At 37.6% G+C, this 18,132-nt stretch overlaps 1 protein-coding gene across 1 annotated transcript in view; it reads right to left on the bottom strand.

The window, feature by feature from the left end:
- The window catches only part of ZFAND3 (zinc finger AN1-type containing 3), a 134,245-nt gene that overhangs the window by 29,882 nt on the left and 86,231 nt on the right, over positions 1–18,132 (bottom strand). The window contains exons 4-5 of the mRNA XM_035320267.1: positions 13,038–13,217; positions 2,201–2,266 (exon numbers count right to left, since the gene is read on the bottom strand). Of these exons, the coding sequence (XP_035176158.1) occupies positions 2,201–2,266; positions 13,038–13,217 (246 nt within the window). The remainder of the gene's footprint in view (positions 1–2,200; positions 2,267–13,037; positions 13,218–18,132) is intronic.

Here is an 18,132-nt window from a genome sequence, read left to right as displayed (position 1 = left end):
CTTAATATCCTCCTGATGGGAACCTGCATGCAACATATGTAGGTCAAGTTTCTAATTTTCTGTCTCAAATGCTGATATATGGCAGACTTTAGGGAAAAACTATGCTTGAAGGGAAAAAATTACACAGATGAATTCCACCAAAACATTCTTTCTTCAAAGCACTCCAGAGCAGAAGAAATGTTGAATTCTTACTGAAGAGAGGTTTATATGCAATGTGTGGTGTTGAAAAACATTGCTCGTATTCACCTAAGTAATATCCTAGGAAAGGAGACTACACTGAAGTGAATGTAGTATGAAATACTGACCTACATAGTCTGTTTCCTAAGCCCGAAGATATCATAACATTTCTGGCAAATACGTTATAGCTAATGTTTTCCTGTCAATTCCCATATTTATCTCGATTCTCAAATGCAGACTTTGAAAAGATATTTATTTCTTTTCCAAATGGCACTGAAAAGTTTGCTGAAAATGCCAGCTCTGAAGAAAAGTGGCACTCCTGTTAACAGGTTTATTAGTGTAGGGGACTACAAACCAAATACACAAACTACTGAGCACACAGTGAGATAATGGGGAAAAATAATACAATATAAAGCCACTAGAATTAGTAGACTGAAGATGAAACTTGTGGCATCAAATTAAGATCTCCCTATTTTATTGTTAAACACATAAAATGATTAACATATAGGCAAGTAGGATAGCAAACATTAGCATAAACTAATAATAAGAGAACTACTGAGCAAAGTTAGCCAACCATTTAATGGCTATTTTTCAACATGTCTAGTAGTTTCAATTGCTTTTCTCTAAGGAGCTTTTACTTTCCTGTAAGGCACCACAAATAGTGGACTTTGTCATTTTGCTAGTAACATTTTTTTATATTCATATAGTACTCTTAGTTTTCAATATGTATAACATCCCAGAAAGCTTTTAAAATACCCTGCAATGAAGATCAGAGTTCAATGCTACAACCAGTAACATAAAGAATACACAATTTAGTAATGAGTGATGCAGATTCGTTTGCAAGGGAAACAGTGGCAAACACTCCTTGTTGTTTAGGTATGCTTCCACATCTATATGAAAAAGAATCCACAATCTTCATGTTCTGGAGAAGCTGAATCCAGCACCGTCCAGTGCCAAATTTACAAAGTTCCTTGAAAAACAAATATTTACAACATTGTCACAGATTATCACGTGTCACCTGAGAGCTCTGCACCTGCAGCAAGTACATGTTCCTGTAGCTTCTCTTAAACTTCCTTCACTGCAGACCAAGCAAGCTAATACCACGCACACGTGGAATAACCACAGTTCAGCCAGATGTATAGTAGCTTGAAACCATTTTTGAAAGAATGACCTCAGAGGAAATTTACCTTAAACACCTGAAAGAATCCTTGATCAAATGGGAAGACACTTCCTTTCTGCACTCAATCCAGCTAAATTAGTATATTAATGCAAATAAAGGCAAAAACTATTTTGGAAACAGACTGCTAGAATCACCTAGATGCCTGTCAGTGTCTCTCCACAGGAGATCATGGCTTTCCAAAATAGTGCTGGTGGAAAGGATCATAGGAGTTCTTAACTCACCGCAAAACCGAAGTCTGAAAAACATCTGAGCCAACACAGATAGTTTGGCTGCCTGCCTAAACGAGTGCTAGTATGATTCTTTATGATAGATCTGCTGCAGAAGCAGCACCTTCAGCCTGGCAATGACCTAACATGTCACTAGCTCTGAGAGAGATCATCCCATCTATATCCTCCATGTAGAAATAAAATTACTAAAAGGACCCAAAGCAGGTAAAACTTAGTCCTTTTAATCAAATAAACATCAGCTGTCTCTACTGCATCTTCAATCAGAAAACTCAAAACAGTTTTCTGTTTGATACTTCACATTTAATGAAGGGATTTCCAAAACATTACAGCAGTCATTACACCTAAATCAAATTAATTACTTATGTATTTCTTAGGTCTACAAAGGTTAACTGGAAACATAGTGTAGTTAGGGAATTACTTTTGACCAGACTCTCTGATGAACCATCTGCCATACACATCCTTTTATATTTACACATATTTATCTGACAGCAAATCAAAAATGTTTATTTTTATTTGACATTCTCCACGTACGGTTGCTACCCTTGATCATTAAGCTATATCTATACAGCCACATATTATGCAAAATCTAACTTGTCAACCCCCACAAAACACATACCTGAGTCGCAAGATCTTTTGGTTGGTGTGGTTAATGAGGCATGAGCTGTACCTGTGCATGGCCCACCTGGAAACAGAGAGGATTGTAAGTCTCAAAATACCGCCTATATTTAACACTTAAAACCACATCAAAATTATACTTAGAAATATAAAAAAAACTTAGGAGGACTTGTCTTTGGAATGCACGTATAGAAGTATTCTACTACTCTCAGTATCTCCTTTCCAGCCAAGTCTGAATACACCTTCAGCTGAAAAAAAAAAAAAGATGAGAAGTGGGGGAGAAGAGACAATTTATGTTATTACTTCACGAATACTTTAAGAGACAGTTTTAGGAAAATATACATTGTAATTGCAATTTTTCCAGCTTTGACAAAAGGTGCTGTTTATGTTGGAACAAAGCTAAAAACTTATCTAACCAACCCACAACTAACACACTGGAAGAACTGATCACTTCCCTTATGTCAACAGAAATCCTGTCACTGTCTCCAGTCAGATAATGACTTTACCTCTTATCTGGTTCTCATTATGTTTTCAAAGTGTGGCACAAGCATATGCTAATAACCTCTCTCCATGCTGAAGTTTTCGATGAACTCTGGACTCTTGCCCACTCATCTGGTATCTGCTTGGTAGTAAATTGCTTTCTGGCTTTTTTCTCAACATGCATCATCATTGAAGAGTTCTCCAAAGATCTTGTTAAAATAGCAACCAATTCAGTGTATTCAGCAACTTGCAGTAATAATAAATAAATAAAACCTATAAAGTGAAGCCAAGACAACCTGAGAGTAGCATTGCCAGTGGTAATGATACATCATAGCTTTGATAATTGGATATTATAAATTGGATGATGCTAGAGAGCCTGAAATTAAGTTAGATCTAGTAGAGGTTTGGCTAGCAAAATACCAATAATCAAGTTTGCACTGGACTGCTGGTAATATAGTGGTACCACGCTGACAATACAACAGAGCTGAGTATTGTGACAGGGTAAGCCTTCACGCACTGAGAAACACTTTTTCCTTTTTTTCCCCCAGAAAAGCATGGGCTTTAGCAATCTTTTTGTCTTTTTAAATGTTTTTAAAATTTGCCTGTTAGTAAATGATTTCTTTTTGACTCTCTCAGAGATACCCCCCTTCATTTTTTTCTTTTATTTCTATTTCTCTAAGTATCAGCTCTCAGGTAACTTTGTCTACATTATAATACTTGTAATATTGTAAAACTACAAAAAAAAAAAAAAAGGAAACAATAGGGAGGGAAAGAGGTGAGGAAATTAATTTGGTGCATTTGATTTAAATTAAATGCATTTGGGAGCAAAGATATCACTAGTTTTACACGTGCAGTTTTTCAGAGAAAGACTGATAAGCTTCCTGAGTTTTTTGTTCTTCCAAAAAAAGAAAGAATCCCTCTGGCAACATACACCATCTTGTTATCACACAAGAGGTAATCTTTAAAGTGATGGTTACAAAGGCAACCTGGTGAGGGTTCGGCCTGCAGGCAGACACTAGGCCATGGATTAGGGCCTGGCCTGGGGTTCAGCCAACCAAACAGGACACAGAACTACCAAAGGCAACAAAAGAAATATGCTGCATGTGACTGACACCTACATAAGCAGCTGAGAGGAGTTACAGCTAGTGTTGTGAGGGATGGCTGGATTTTCCAGGTTTCGAAAGATGGGTTTGTGAGAAATGGCTGAACTGGAGGGGAGTGCTGGGGACCTCTTTGCAGAGTTGGGTCATCCTGCAAGGCCAAAAGTCAAAAATGCCTATATAACCACATTTGGTATGGGTATAGAAGAAGCATGATTGAGAAGGTGTTTTTGTTTGTTTGTTTGTTTTTGGTACAGGAGGGGGATGGAGGAAGGGAGGTTCAAGAGCAAGGGGGCAGGGTAAGTACAACTGGTGACTAGCCGTGCAGGGGCTGATGGGCAGCCTGGTCTGGATCACTTCAGCTGGAGCAGGACAACAAACCAAACCTGCTGTCCTAGCATACAAGAAGAGTCAACCTGCTGTTGCAGTCCGGAGGACAGGGAGGCATGGGCTGGATGCCTTCCCTGGCCAATAGGAAAACATCCAGGACAGATGGAGCAAGCACCCTGGTATCACCATGCTGGTGCCCATTCTAGGCCTCACAGCATTGCCAAGCTTTGTAACCTTTGGAAGCGGCCAAATAAGCTCAAACTATTTTTCATTGATCTATGCTAGTAATACTACTGCAAAAGGCTCAGAAAAGGTGCATGTGGGAAGAAAAGATGCTGCTCTGTTTTCTGTATCAATGCCGTGTGCAACAGTACCAGATTTTCTATTGGAAAAATTATTTACCAAATTTTCTTTTGGAACCTTTTGGATACTTACTCCGAAAATTACACTGCCCATTTGTTGAGTAGTCTCAGCTTTTAAAGATCAAATATACAGTGGTTGCATACACAGAAAATATACAACAGGATATGGGATTTCAATGAAGTTTGTATCTATTCTGAACTTCTCTGCATTAGAGTTTTTTGTTTTATTTAATCTTCTCTCATTAGGTATTACCTTCATAGAGCTTTGATTTGTATAGCACAACATTAAGGTTTCAACAAAGAATATTTGGGGATTTGCATGCACATACATGCCTAATGACAGTAGGCACGCACACTGCCTAATAACCAGTGAAGGCTTCCTGTCCTTCCTTCTGCTATTGTTTTTGTTCCATCATTAAAAATGTCATGCATAATTCAATACTATGTAGCATGGGCTTGACTGTGTAATTCTTCATGGAAGTCATTATATTGAATTTTTTGGTATACATAACATCCAATACAGACATCTTATATTATTGGAAACAGCAGCATATTTTCCATAGTTTTGATAAAAATTCTGCATGAGTGCAAAGCAAAGTCAGATACAGTAGAGCACCAGTCCTTTGCTATACATAAAGGAAGGCTTACTACTTAGCAGGTTTCAGGATATATCTATACCTTTTTTCCCGAATAATTGTTTCTAGGGAATTTGACTGTGATACACAAAACACTTCAGTGCACAGCAAATGGTCACATGTCTAGCTTCTAACATAACCCACAGGGCTGTACAGACTGCTATTTTTTCTCAGTACAAGCAAGAGATTAAAATGGAAGAATAAAGATATATTTCTATTCTATATCCAAGTAACAGATTAAACAATAGCTTCTGCTCCTATTTTTTTCCAGTGTGTGCCTTCTGACATTTGCAACTCCCTTTCCAAACAAAAGCAGCTGCTGCCCAGCCATAATCTAATTCCAAGAACAGAACATTAAAAATGCAAAAATACTAAAGAAATAATTGTGAGCATCACCAAGTCTGCAAGTTGAAAAGCCAAATTAAGAACAGACAATACAAGATCCTTTAACTTGAACACTGTAATACATATAAAAGCTCTTATTAATGTACCTGCTACACTTTTGGCTTCTGATATCACTAGCTTTTCATGACTAACTTAACAGTACACTTAATAAATCAATTGGGAAAAACAGGTTATCAAATTACTAAGAACTGTGCAGCTCAATAAACAAGTACACATTTCAAAACCATTTTCTCATGAAAATCTCTTAAGTAAAATTTTATTATGTATTACATATATTTCTACATATGTGTTGATATTAATAATTATATATATATTTTTAATGTTTAAATTGACCTTCTGAATGCCGTTCTGCATTGCCAATCTCCCTTTCTGAAAGACTAACGATTGCCAAGTAGCACATATCTTGTAGGACATACCCTGAGTCTGGGTAACCTGTTATTTCCCCATTTCTGAAGATTCTCTAAAGCAAAGTGACTCCATTGAGTCAGACTTTCCTGTGCAAAAAAAAAAAGCAAAATCCTAGGGTAACCTCTCTTTGAACCCAGAATATTTGAGCCGGGTGTATTAGAACAGCACTGCAAAGTACAGCACTTGGAACAGTACCTATTGACCAGAGGAAGAAATAGAGAATGGAGTGAAGCCATGCTTATGCCAGAGTACAAAGCCTAAGAGTACAATAGCACATTGGAACAATTATAGATAACACAAAATCTGTAAGCCATATAATGAACAAACATGAAAAGTAAGTTACAGAGCCTGAAGCTTTAGTAAGATCTGTTCACAGTGGCAAAAATACACTCGAATGCTGCTTTAAGCATTCAGTAGTGTGATGGTTCCTCCTCCTCAGAAAAAGTCGACCAGCTCTGTATATCTAACAGGCAGGAAAAGAGTAATCATATAAAGGCTGAATATCCTTGGACAGCAGTGTTGTAGCCATGACAGAGAGGAATGTTATGGCTGTATGCAACATGGGAAAGAACACTACTTTGAAACCCGTCCAAATCAGTAAACTAGCTGTGCATTTGCTGAATTGGTAGAGACATAATCTAATTAATCTACACAATTGGGTTTGAAAACGGACATTGATTACAAACACAAATACATAAGCGGGTACGTAAATCTCTAAATTTAGTCTGCACAGACAAAATAGTCCCTAAGGAAATAAAAGCCAGAATTTTACAACACTTAACTACTTATCTGCTGCAGAACATGTAAACTGCATGGCAATTTATATCACGTCATTACCAAGTAGATAAGATTTTATATATATATGTATCACATACAAACATACACTTTAAAAAATCTAGTTGTACAAATCTGCCATTATTTACTATTATGGATTTTTATCTACATGTGGCTTTTGGAGAAAGAAACAAAACCGGTAGTAGCAAAGCAGGTCAGTTACATGTAACAACGGTAATGAAGTAAACTGGCAGGATTCAGATTCCACTTGATTCCCTACCATTGCCTGACTCCACTACCTGCTTTTCCTCAGTTTCCCTGTTTGTAAAGTAGACATGATACTTTCCCACCTTATAGGTGGGATTTGAAGTGCAAAAACGGGCTTTTGAAACTGGCAGTTAAGTTATATTATTAGAAATAATTTTTATATAACCTTGATAGCTGTGCAGCTCTAGCCCACATTTTTATAATATGACTGTGTTTCTGTTTCACATTCCATGAGGTCCTTTCACTTTAATAAATGGGACCCTAGGATACACTGTCTACTTTGCAGTGTGAAGTGACTATAAATCAGACTGAACAATTAACAGTGGTACTATTCTGCTGGTCTTCATTATGTTTGAAAATTATCATGCCACAGACGTGGAAAGAAGTGTTCATTTCATAAATCTACATGCCGGACCTCTCCAGTTTATATGCTTAAGATGTAAGAGCAACCAGAAATGTTCTTTAGATGAAACTGGAACTGTAAAGATTTGATTAGAACTTAGACAAAGATCCTCAGTCATGAAATAATGATAAAGGCAAGACTTCTACCAGACAGATTTTTTTTTCTTTCAGATTTCTAATTGCCTGTATGTTCTGCATTGGCAACTAATACTAGTGGCATTTCTCAAAGCATAACTCCAATAGCATCAAGTTCAAAACAGTTCTATATTTCAAACATTCTTGTAGAAAGTTGGTTTGAATAAATAATTTTAAAAAGTGTGCTTTGTGATAAATATTCAAAAAAATCCAGATTTGATGATAAACCAAATGAAAAATTGAATTTCTGTTAATTTAACATTAAACAGTACCAAAAGGCTCTTCATACATAGTACATTTAAAGAAAATAAAGTTTAAAAAACTCTGAAGATGAAGAACATCTACCATTATGTGACTTTATACTAAATTAAAAACAAACAAACAAACAAAAAACAATAACTGAGAAAAGAGCTAGTTCTTGTGGCATACGGACCCAAAATGCCTGTGATATCAAACAACAGCCAGATGCATATTCTATACTAGAGGTGTGTGTTTTCTTTTGCTCTGATACAAGACACAAAATGCAGTACAAGAAGAAAGAACATGTGACAATTTTGTGAGCTTATAAGGAAAATCAGAATTACTCATCATCACCATCATCTAGCTGTAGCTTTGTCAGTTATGTGAGGTTGCAAGTTTAATTGCAGTGCTAAATAATGTGGGTCAGGCAGGCTAGTTTTGTAGCCCAGCATAATGTCAGCAGTTACTGCATTCTTTCGTATCAGAAAAAAACTACAAATTGGTGTCTGAATAAATCAGGTTAGCAGCAAAACATATTAATTTCTACAACCATATATAACAATCAAGAGAAAAAGAGACTGCTAGCTTGGTTTGTTTATACATTCAATGCATTATAAAAGCAGGCACACACATAACTTTCAAATATTAACCAGAAGAATTTCCCTGCAGCCAGAATTAGAAAAAAAAGACAAAAAAAAAAATACAGAAATGACTTGTATTGCAATGAACAAATGAATTCTCAAAACCAGGCCATTTCAAATGCATACAATGCACGGAATCTAAGAGCAATTGTCATTTCAAAAAATCACTGTCATTATTTAAAAGGCATAAAACACAGTTAAACATATCACAATAAGACCTCAAAATACTTTGTATTTTGAGAGCATGTATGTGAAAGTTGACATCTCTGACTCCCCTGACAAGCCCAAACACAAATATAAAAATTGTAAAGTAGTTTTAAGTTAGTAGAAACCTTTTGCATAGTGTCAGAGAACAGGCTATTCAACAGAGGGGAAAAAAAAAAAAAAGGATGCGCTCGTTTATTCGTTTTTCATGAGGTTATGTTGAAAAAACTGACGCAGGATTTTTTTTATATTATTATTATTACTCATAACACAAAAAAAAATCATTACTTTTCTAGTACTGTAGCCTGTATTGCTTTTTACACAGTCATGCTTCAACAAGCCATGAAATTCAGAGGATAAACATCCAATAGGTACAGTAGAAAAACAATCTCTCACCTTTCTGCCAGAGATCTTTTATGGAAGCCTGGTGTATCTGTGTCTCAGATGTAGTACCCTTTATGTACACAAAGTAAATTTGGCAAAATAACTTCATAACTGAGTGTAACCCAGTGCTTGGAGCACCTAGAAATGCTTAATAAAATTAACAATGTTTCAAAGCATTCTTTAAATTTGTCTTGTAAATTGTGCATTTAAGCATTTGAGATAAATTAATGGTGTTGTAAATTCCTTTGCTTGACATGCAACAGTTTTAATCTTGAAGGCTATATAATAACTAGAGAAAATTTACATTCAGTCCTGAAAATCACATTTAGGCTTCTAAAATTCAGCACACAGAGGTAAGGTGTGGACAGTAATCACCACCTTCTTTCTGGGCTGAAATCTCGATGTATTTTTTTTGACTGTTACAACGATACCTCACATCTTTGTGTATCTTCTTATAAAGTCTTCAGTGTAGAAATGTAGACCGTTTAACTGTTATAGAAACATCAGCTATTCTTTTTGTCCTTTTGCAATTGTGGTTCATGCTAATTCAAGGAGGCCAGGAAGAGTTAAGTACACAATTAAAATAAAATCGTGTCAGCTGAAGCTAAGAACTACTGAAATTTAAAATCTGATCCAGCTGCCAGAGCTGGAGTTTTTCAAACTGACATTTCTCCTGCCACGTAACAACACAGTTGGTTTTAAACCTGCACAGCGTCAACTTTAGGTCTACTCACACAGTGACAGAAATATAACGTGACATCCCCAGAGAAAGCAATGAAGGCCTGAAACCAAGCAAAAATTATTCCATATTCAGTGTGACCTTTTCTTTACCAAAATACATAGAACCTTCCTTAACAAGCTGATTTTTTTTTTTCATTTTAAAGAGTGCTAGTGGTTGGAGATGAGGGGCAGAGAAAGAAGCAGAAGGCCTTTGACAAATCCCCTTTTTCCTCCCTATTGAAAATAAACAAGTCTCCCTCCCAGTAAAAAAGGAAATCATTGCCAGAGCAAACAGACTGATATGGTGACTAACGCTGAAGTAACTTCTGCCTGGACGTCCTAAATGAAGAAAGGAGGCCAAAGAGTAAAATAAGAATAGATAAAAACTAGACAGAACTTGAACACAGAGAAATGTATCTGCATATAAAGAAGCATAGGAACAAAAATTAGACTGATTTAACTATCTGTTAAGAATCAGATCATTAAAATCCATTCAAATCTAGACTTAGTAAAGCAATACCAATATATTCCTTATCTGCAAAAGCTTATTTCAGAAAACTTATTGCAACTGACAATACAATAGACAAGAAGATTTGAGATGGAAAAAGGCAACTAGAGTAGTGTATATGGAAAATAAAACAAACAATGATCTTAGAGTGGTTTCTTTCCCTAAACTGTAGCAGTATTTTTTGAAACCAATGACATGTAATACTTCACAAAACCGAAACTTGAGAGGAGAGGGAAAAAAGTCCTCAAGCTTGTGCCACTGTCACCAGGTATAAATTTTTAACACATTTTTGTTGATTGCAATTGTAATACTGAGAACTGCCTTCCACCTACAAGAGAAAGATTAACCAGAAAGCAGCCATTTGGGTAGGTGTTTGTTCAGAAGCGATGATGGTAGGTTTCCACCTACCAGGGTCACTACCACCTGGTTTTGCATATAAGACATTCAGGAATTTAGTGCAATCCTCGCAGAACATCAAAACAGTTACAAAATGGCAGAGATCATACTTGCATATTGCCAGACTGAACTCCTGTAAAATTCAGTCCAAGCAGCTTTTCTCCTTCATCACTCATTGAGTTTTTAAAAAGGAAATGGCTACTTGAAACAAAACAAATAATCAAAAAACCCACCTTCGCTTTGTCTTATCTGTTCAATCTGTTTACCCTAGGGACTCAACTGCTATGGCAAATGCCTTGATGCCCCTTCTCAAAAGCTTGAAAGGGAGGAGAAATTGAGTGCACCACAGAATCCTTCCTGAGCACTCCAATCTTTCCATCCTTTGATAGGGATTACCTTAATGATCCCATACATTGATTTCTGGTGAATTACTGCAATTCTCTTCAGAACAGCACGTAGCTGTACATAACCACGCAGTACATAACCACTGCAAAGTATCAATCTTTGAAGAACACAGATGTAATGAGAGCAGTGCATGCTTTACAGAACTTGTTGCAAAATAAATAAATATTGCACAGGAAAAATACACCCTTAAATTAAAATCAAAAAGACATTTAAAGTTTGGGCATTCTTCATTACAAGAAAGAATCTTCCACCCTGAGGCCATTATCCATCAGAAGAGCTCCATCAGTGTATAATTATTTCTGATAAATGATATTAAGCTTCATTAAAGAGGTAGTGAGGATGTGAGAAAAGACAGAAAGAGCTCAAGCTGTACATAAATCTCTCCACTGTATTTCACTTAAAATCACCCCAGCAGGAAGTCATAAAGATTTTTTTTTTATAGGTAATATTTTCAAATGCTCTGCAGGCTGTGCTGCCTAATATCCATCACCTTGAGTGTATGTTCACAAGCACAGAGTAATCCAGGATGAAGCACATTATTTAATTTCCCTCCCTCTTTCCCATCCCTGAAATCACCTTCCCACTTACCCCCAAGTCCTTCTTAGCCACAACAGAAACACTTGAACACAATCTAATTCATCACTGAACACATTTTCATAAAACCTGACCCAGTAAGCACTCTCTAATGCCAAATAGTAGATCTTGGCTCATAAGCCAGCAAAGGTGCTGAGCCCCACTGCCCTGTGAAAGTTCAAATGTGTTGCTGGAGCACGTTTTGCTGAAAGGGCAAAATAAGGGTTTGTTTTTACAGCATACTACAGGTTTCCCCTGAAGAAGCGCTGGATGGAAGGAAGAGATGGGTGGTCAGCAGCAACTGTGTATGTGAAGGAGAGACAAGAGTTACATGGCAAATTACTCTTATTACAAATAACTTATATCAGAAAGGTTAACCTAAACAACACAAAGTGCCTATTACTTTGGGCTGTATTTTTGAAAATATTCCCATATACGGGTAGAAAACTGTAATTTAAAATTAAACATTTTATTTTAAATCTAATAAACAACTACAGTCTCAAAGTGACACTTCCTGCTTTGTCCATAGCAATTCTGCACAAGTAAAAAGAACATAAATGTGATGTCTACCTACCTGTAAACAGAATAAATATTTGGGGAATTCAGTTAAAACCATCTTATACTAACAGTGAAGGCAACTGAAAGCAAATGTGCCATATCAAAGATCTCTCAGTCCTACTGCTTTGTCAGCATTCTTATTTCCAGCAGAGAATTAACAGCAGCTCTAGCTTAGTCTAGCATACTAAGTGAGTATGTTTTTCTTGCAATGCACGCATCTATCTACTGGCCACAATGTACAAGCCAACTCGGCTCAAGAAGGATTCTCTCCATAAAAAAATCTTTTTAAAATGAAGCTATAGTTTGAGCAAGATTAAACTACAAATGACACATTTTATATACAGGATGAACTCATAAAGAGGTTTACAATAAGGATGACTTTATCACATTATGTGTTTGTTAATTTTTAACATCTTAGCCTAGCTTAAAGCTAATTCAGCCTGAAACAGTACAATAAAGACCATGAAATAAGAGATGGGTTACCACATGAAGTTTAGTTGTCTAAGTGACCAAGCAGGAGTCTAGACAAACATGCATTACAGTCAGTGCTATTTGCAATTGCAAGGATTAAAACCCATTAAAAATGTTTTAAAGCCAAAATTTACAAGATATTGGTGTTTATCCTAGAATATGTATATTAATTTAATACCAATATGAGAAAGAATTTCTCAAGAGTACCTCAAAATCATAATTAAAGTATGTACTGCAGTTCAGACAGCTGTAAAGTTAGAAACTCCTTTTAATTTGCTCTTCTGTTAAAACTAACAGTTTTGTATTTTGTGAATAACTTCTAACCTCTCCCCTTGCTCTCAAGAGGATCCTTCTTTACTTTCAGAAAGAAGTCTGTGAAACATAAGACAGAGAACAAAGAAAAACATCTATGCCTCCCTTGCTCTCACTTGTGCACTTACATTCCTCTTTGCTCGGTGAAGTTACATTCAGTTCTGTCAAAAGTTGCTGGTTGGAGTTAGTGGCCTGCGTGGTTAGAGAGGTATTGCTGTTGTCACTGTTCGTTTCTCCAGAGAACAAATCTGTCTGGCTGTTGCTTGTGCTGGGAGTAGAGTCATCATCTGGCTGCTTCTTCTGGAAATCTGTCAAAACCAAGAACCATATGTCATCTCCATTGCTCAACCTGATCAATTTTGTACAATAAGTAGCATAACAAAAATAACCCCCGAAGACTGTCAGAAGCATCATCACCCTGACAGTTTTTAAATCTCATATAACACAAAGTTAGAGTAGTTTTTCATTATTTCAAAGTATCTTAAGACTTATTTCATGCTAAAGAACAACCACCAATTTCAGAACTACACAAAGCTCTTGTTTCTACAGCTGTTCAAAAGCATCCAATGCTTAATACTGCGTGTATCAGTATACACCACATGGTGGTATCATTTTAATAACTGCTTGCGCAAAGTGCTTGTAACAGCATAAAGGAGCAAACCTCTAACTGAAGAAGAATTAAGGTATGCAATACAAGGAAATGGTACACTTCTCTAAAAACAATACTTCTCATGGCTATTATCTAAAACCCCACCTGTGTAAGAGTTCTGGAAAAGCTCACATAGACACCTGTGGTTCCAGGCTGGCATGTGGGAGCTGGGTTTCACATCACTAGTTTAGTGGTTATGTTATTTTCTTAATCTTTTCTTCACTTACCAAACTATCTTTATCTATGCACAAGTTTTCTTGCTTTTGCTTTTTCCCGTCTCTCCCCTGCCCCTGGGAGCGAGCAATTGGCTGTGTGGGTCTTCACTGCCAGCCAGGGTCAGCCCACCATAGCACAGCTGCAGGCACCACATGCTCCAACCGTGCTTAAGAAGGCAGGTTGGATGTCTGCAAGGGGCACCTTGGAGGTGTATTTACACTGTGCCTATCCCATTATGCCCTTGACCACCCAGCGAGGCTTCAGAAGCCTAGGTACCAATGAAGGCAGTCCTCTGAAAGGAAAAGGGTTTGCCTTTACAATATTCCCTTTAATATTTAACCAGCCTGCCATTTGACATTTCTGACAAAACCTAAGCCATACTCTTAGATGTTCACTCAAAGACCAAGCGTCATCATAATGAACAGCATATCTACTTTTTTCCTTTCAAACTGTGGTTTTCAATAATTTAAGAACGCTTACAAAAACACTCTTCTACATAGTCCACAAAAAATTGGGAAGTTAAGGCATTGTGATGTTGGCTTTTTGTTAAATTGTGCAGTAAGCTGTCTGGAAGAGAAAATCCTCTATGTTTACAGTTTCCACTAAAACAACAGAAAAGTAAAAATTTCTTAGTGTGTGGGAAACTTAACTTTTAACCTTCCACTTTGTCATATTTGCCTTTAATATTAAACGCAAAGTTATTTATGCAAAGCAATTCTCTCCTACATACTTCAAACTAGAACCAAAAATGAAATAATAATGCTTCACACTCCAGTTAAGTAATAAAATACATTGTTATCACAACATTATGACAATGAAAAAAAGAACAGAGTCCTGAGAGCCCAAAATTAAAACTCAAAATATTTTAGCAGCTAGTTCAGGAAAAAAGGGCAATGTATACCAACCACAGGACAAAGCTCTTTCCCAGGTTCCCATTCAGGCCACATTCACATCTCCACAAAGGGAATCCCTTCTATTTTCATCTGACTTCTCCATGTCCTGCCTCTGTATGCTTCCGTCTACCTGTGGTATCTTCCTTTTGTGCCCACACCATCTTAAGTTCTTTTCCCATGCTCAGGCTGAATTGAATTTGGGAATATTTAAGCAATCCCATCGCCTTGCAGTTCCTCTCTTCCCTTTCTGTACCTCCCAAGATATAGCCCAGTTGATGGTTAAAAGGGGGGAGAGATGATAATAAATAAATACATAAATAAACATAAAAAATAAATAAACAGAAAAAAAAATAAAAACCTATTTTGCAGCACTTGAGCCAATGCATGTTTTGCAGCATAGCTTATCAACTATTTGCAAATATGACTTTTCTGGATTGGGAAAACTAATACATTTTACCAGTTTTCTGACAGTAACTTAAACAGTTTAAAACACATTTCAAACGCACCAGGCAATAAAGCTCCCTCTGTTAGTCAAATCAGAGGATAGTTTTCTAGGAGTCCTTCCATGGGGGTGCTAAGACATTTATTTTACTCCAACAGGCAGATTAACAAAGCCACCGTCAGTAGCGGCCAGTACTTGTCAGGCTGGCTGAGGCAGCTGCCTCTCTCCCCTTCCCAAATCCTTCCTCGTTCAGTGCTCAAGAGAGGGGAGAACCAAGCTGTGGAGGGGATGGCATTGATCCAGACAAGGAAATAAAACCACCTCAGAAGATGGCAGCAACAAAAGCCAGCCAATACACCTACACCAATGTGCTATGGATCCACTAGTTGAATACAACTGCCAACTCCAACACTGGCATTAGAAGTTGCTTGCTGATTGATCTATGGCCATGGAGTTAGGTTCAGGAGGTAAATCCCCCCAGGACATTAAAACTACATACAGCTGATCTGGCTTCAAAGTTTTCCTTTTCCCCTCTTTTTGTCAGCAAGTGCCAAGTCTCAGAACCGCCCCCACAGTCCAAACTCCACATGTTGGATAGATCCCCTCCTCAGGCCTACCCTGGCTCCAAACCAGACTGGGGTTTGAGGTGAAATTTTCCAAGTGAAAGCTTCTCTTGAGGGCTTTCCAAAACCCACAGTCCTGATACTTGATTAGCTATAGAGTTTATCTCAGTTCTATCCGTTACACCACTGATTTCAGTCTGACACAGCTCTGCCCTCGGACACCCTCCAACAACACCCCTCCCAGCCAAGGGGATTTTGTTTTTTTTGACGTCCAGTTATTCCCACAACACGAGGCATCTCTTCCTAGTAAAGAAAACTGAAGATGAACTGCATCATCTCCTAGCATTCCTAACACATTTTTTAAAAAAAGGAAAAATAAAAATGCTGAATTTATTTATTATGCAAATGCACATACATCAATAAAGGTTGCTCATTATGTCATGACAGAACAAAACGGAACAGTCCACAAATATTTGCAGATGATGAAACGCTGGTTGCCAACATGACTCACTGGGACTGGGAAGCACCGCAGTCCAGCAGTCCCTAATTGCTGACTTAAGATTTAAAAGTAATTTGCCAGAGAAATGAAGCTGTAACTTCTGCTGTGGAAGGCTCACCCAGAAGCCAGGCTTGGATAGGAATGAGCTCAAAGCCAGGGAGGAGGAGGCAGACAGGAATTCATCTGCCTCAACAACAAAATCTCAACGACTGGTGGGATGCAGTTTGTCAGGGGTCACAACAGAGCTGGGCACATGCCCTACTTGGGCCTCACTTGTTATCACCACAGTTTCATGCTCCGGAATATCAGTGCTTGTGCAATCAAGAAAGCTTCAAGCACTTGGGATTCTGCACCAGCCACAACCCCACAGCTGTGGCAATGGGACCTGGAGCCACGAGTTTAGGAGATCCCCAACTCTTCACACCTATACTGAGGCCACGGTGCTGGCCGAGGGGGAGCTCACAGCCAGAGACATCCTCGGAACCACTGCCCTATAAATAACCAGTCGAGAAAATGAGAAGTGTACGTTGCCTCCAAGGGTGGCCACAGAGAGCGTTTTATGCACCCAAGGCAGGGCACAAAATTGAAGCCATATTATGTACATGTATCAGGAATGGAAGCACTTCCATTTTCAATGAGCTGAGCAAGAAAATGGTTACACTCAATATTACACACTGGGAGCAATGTACAAAATCCATTTAAAAAAACGAGTGCAGAGTTGCAGAACAACAATAGATACTATGGAGTTTATTACAATTCAGCAAGTTAAAAATTCTCAGCCACTGTATTTTTTTTTTGCCCTAGATAACATGCAAATTCTTCAGTTGGACTAGCTCAGTGTCATCCACAAAGGGCATTTCCAGATGAATGTAAAACATTTTTAAGGAAATGGTCTAAATAATAAAAGTCCTGACAATTGCTCAGTGACAGAATGGTAGATGCTAATGCTACGCAGTACCTCCCAGAGCCGTATGCTTAAGATGTGCGTAAACCAAGATCATTTTTTTTTCCTGAAGAACTATTCATATCTGGAACCTATTGATAAATTCTCCAACTTAAAAGACAGTACAAAAGTCTGTGAAAAATCCTCCATTACTGCTTGTGTTTCACAACAGGCTTCCAAATGATATCATCTCTGTTGCCACACAGCAGTAAAATCCACCACGGCAGCTGCATTCTTTTTGCCTTTGTCTTGTATCCAGAACAAGTTTTTGTTCAGTCTGCAGATCAATTAACTTTCAAAAAAGTCTCACTCTGCTCAGTTGGCTGGAACCTAGGAATATCTCCTGTCCATCCTTTTACTTTTTCATTGCAGAAGAGAGCACTTGAGGAAAATACTGAAACTGGTGTACCCAAGTGCCTGAGAGTCACTCACTAACGGAACTTGTATGATTTACACACACTGGATTATTACTAAATATTGCCTTCCTCAAAATGCATTACTAAAGAAACTTTCAGTAATGTCTCAACAGCAATACAAGACCTACTCAGTAATATAACCTACATTAAAATTTTGACCTAAACTGTTAACACATTTCTTAAATATTGCTTTCTGATTTGTGGCCCAATATTTTATTGGTGCAAATACGTATCTAATGATAAACTGGATGAGCCGTATTATATTTTTTCTCTGCATTGGTGGACTCCATTTAGCCTTCTTTTTTTTAAACCGGACACCTGCTAACACAAAAAACTTGCAGACCACCTTGATCTCCCTCAAACACAATAAAAGCTGGCAACAATTACCGGAGCAATTGTGTCTGAATGAATCCAGTTAAGCCTTAACTGCTTAACAAATAAAACAAAACAGAAATACATGCACAATCCAGGCAAGATCCTGGCAAGTTTTGAAGGGGAGGCTTTACTCTGATTAAAATCAGAACGTAACTATTGACAGAACAGCGACCTCTCCTAATAGTCTCAGTGTGGGGGGAAAAAAACAAACAGAACAAGAGCTGGCA

This window comes from Oxyura jamaicensis, chromosome 3 (genome assembly GCF_011077185.1).
Source record: "Oxyura jamaicensis isolate SHBP4307 breed ruddy duck chromosome 3, BPBGC_Ojam_1.0, whole genome shotgun sequence".
Taxonomy (NCBI): domain Eukaryota; kingdom Metazoa; phylum Chordata; class Aves; order Anseriformes; family Anatidae; genus Oxyura; species Oxyura jamaicensis.
The sequence above is the reverse complement of the archived record's forward strand: the minus strand, read 5'-3'. Positions and strand labels throughout refer to the sequence as shown.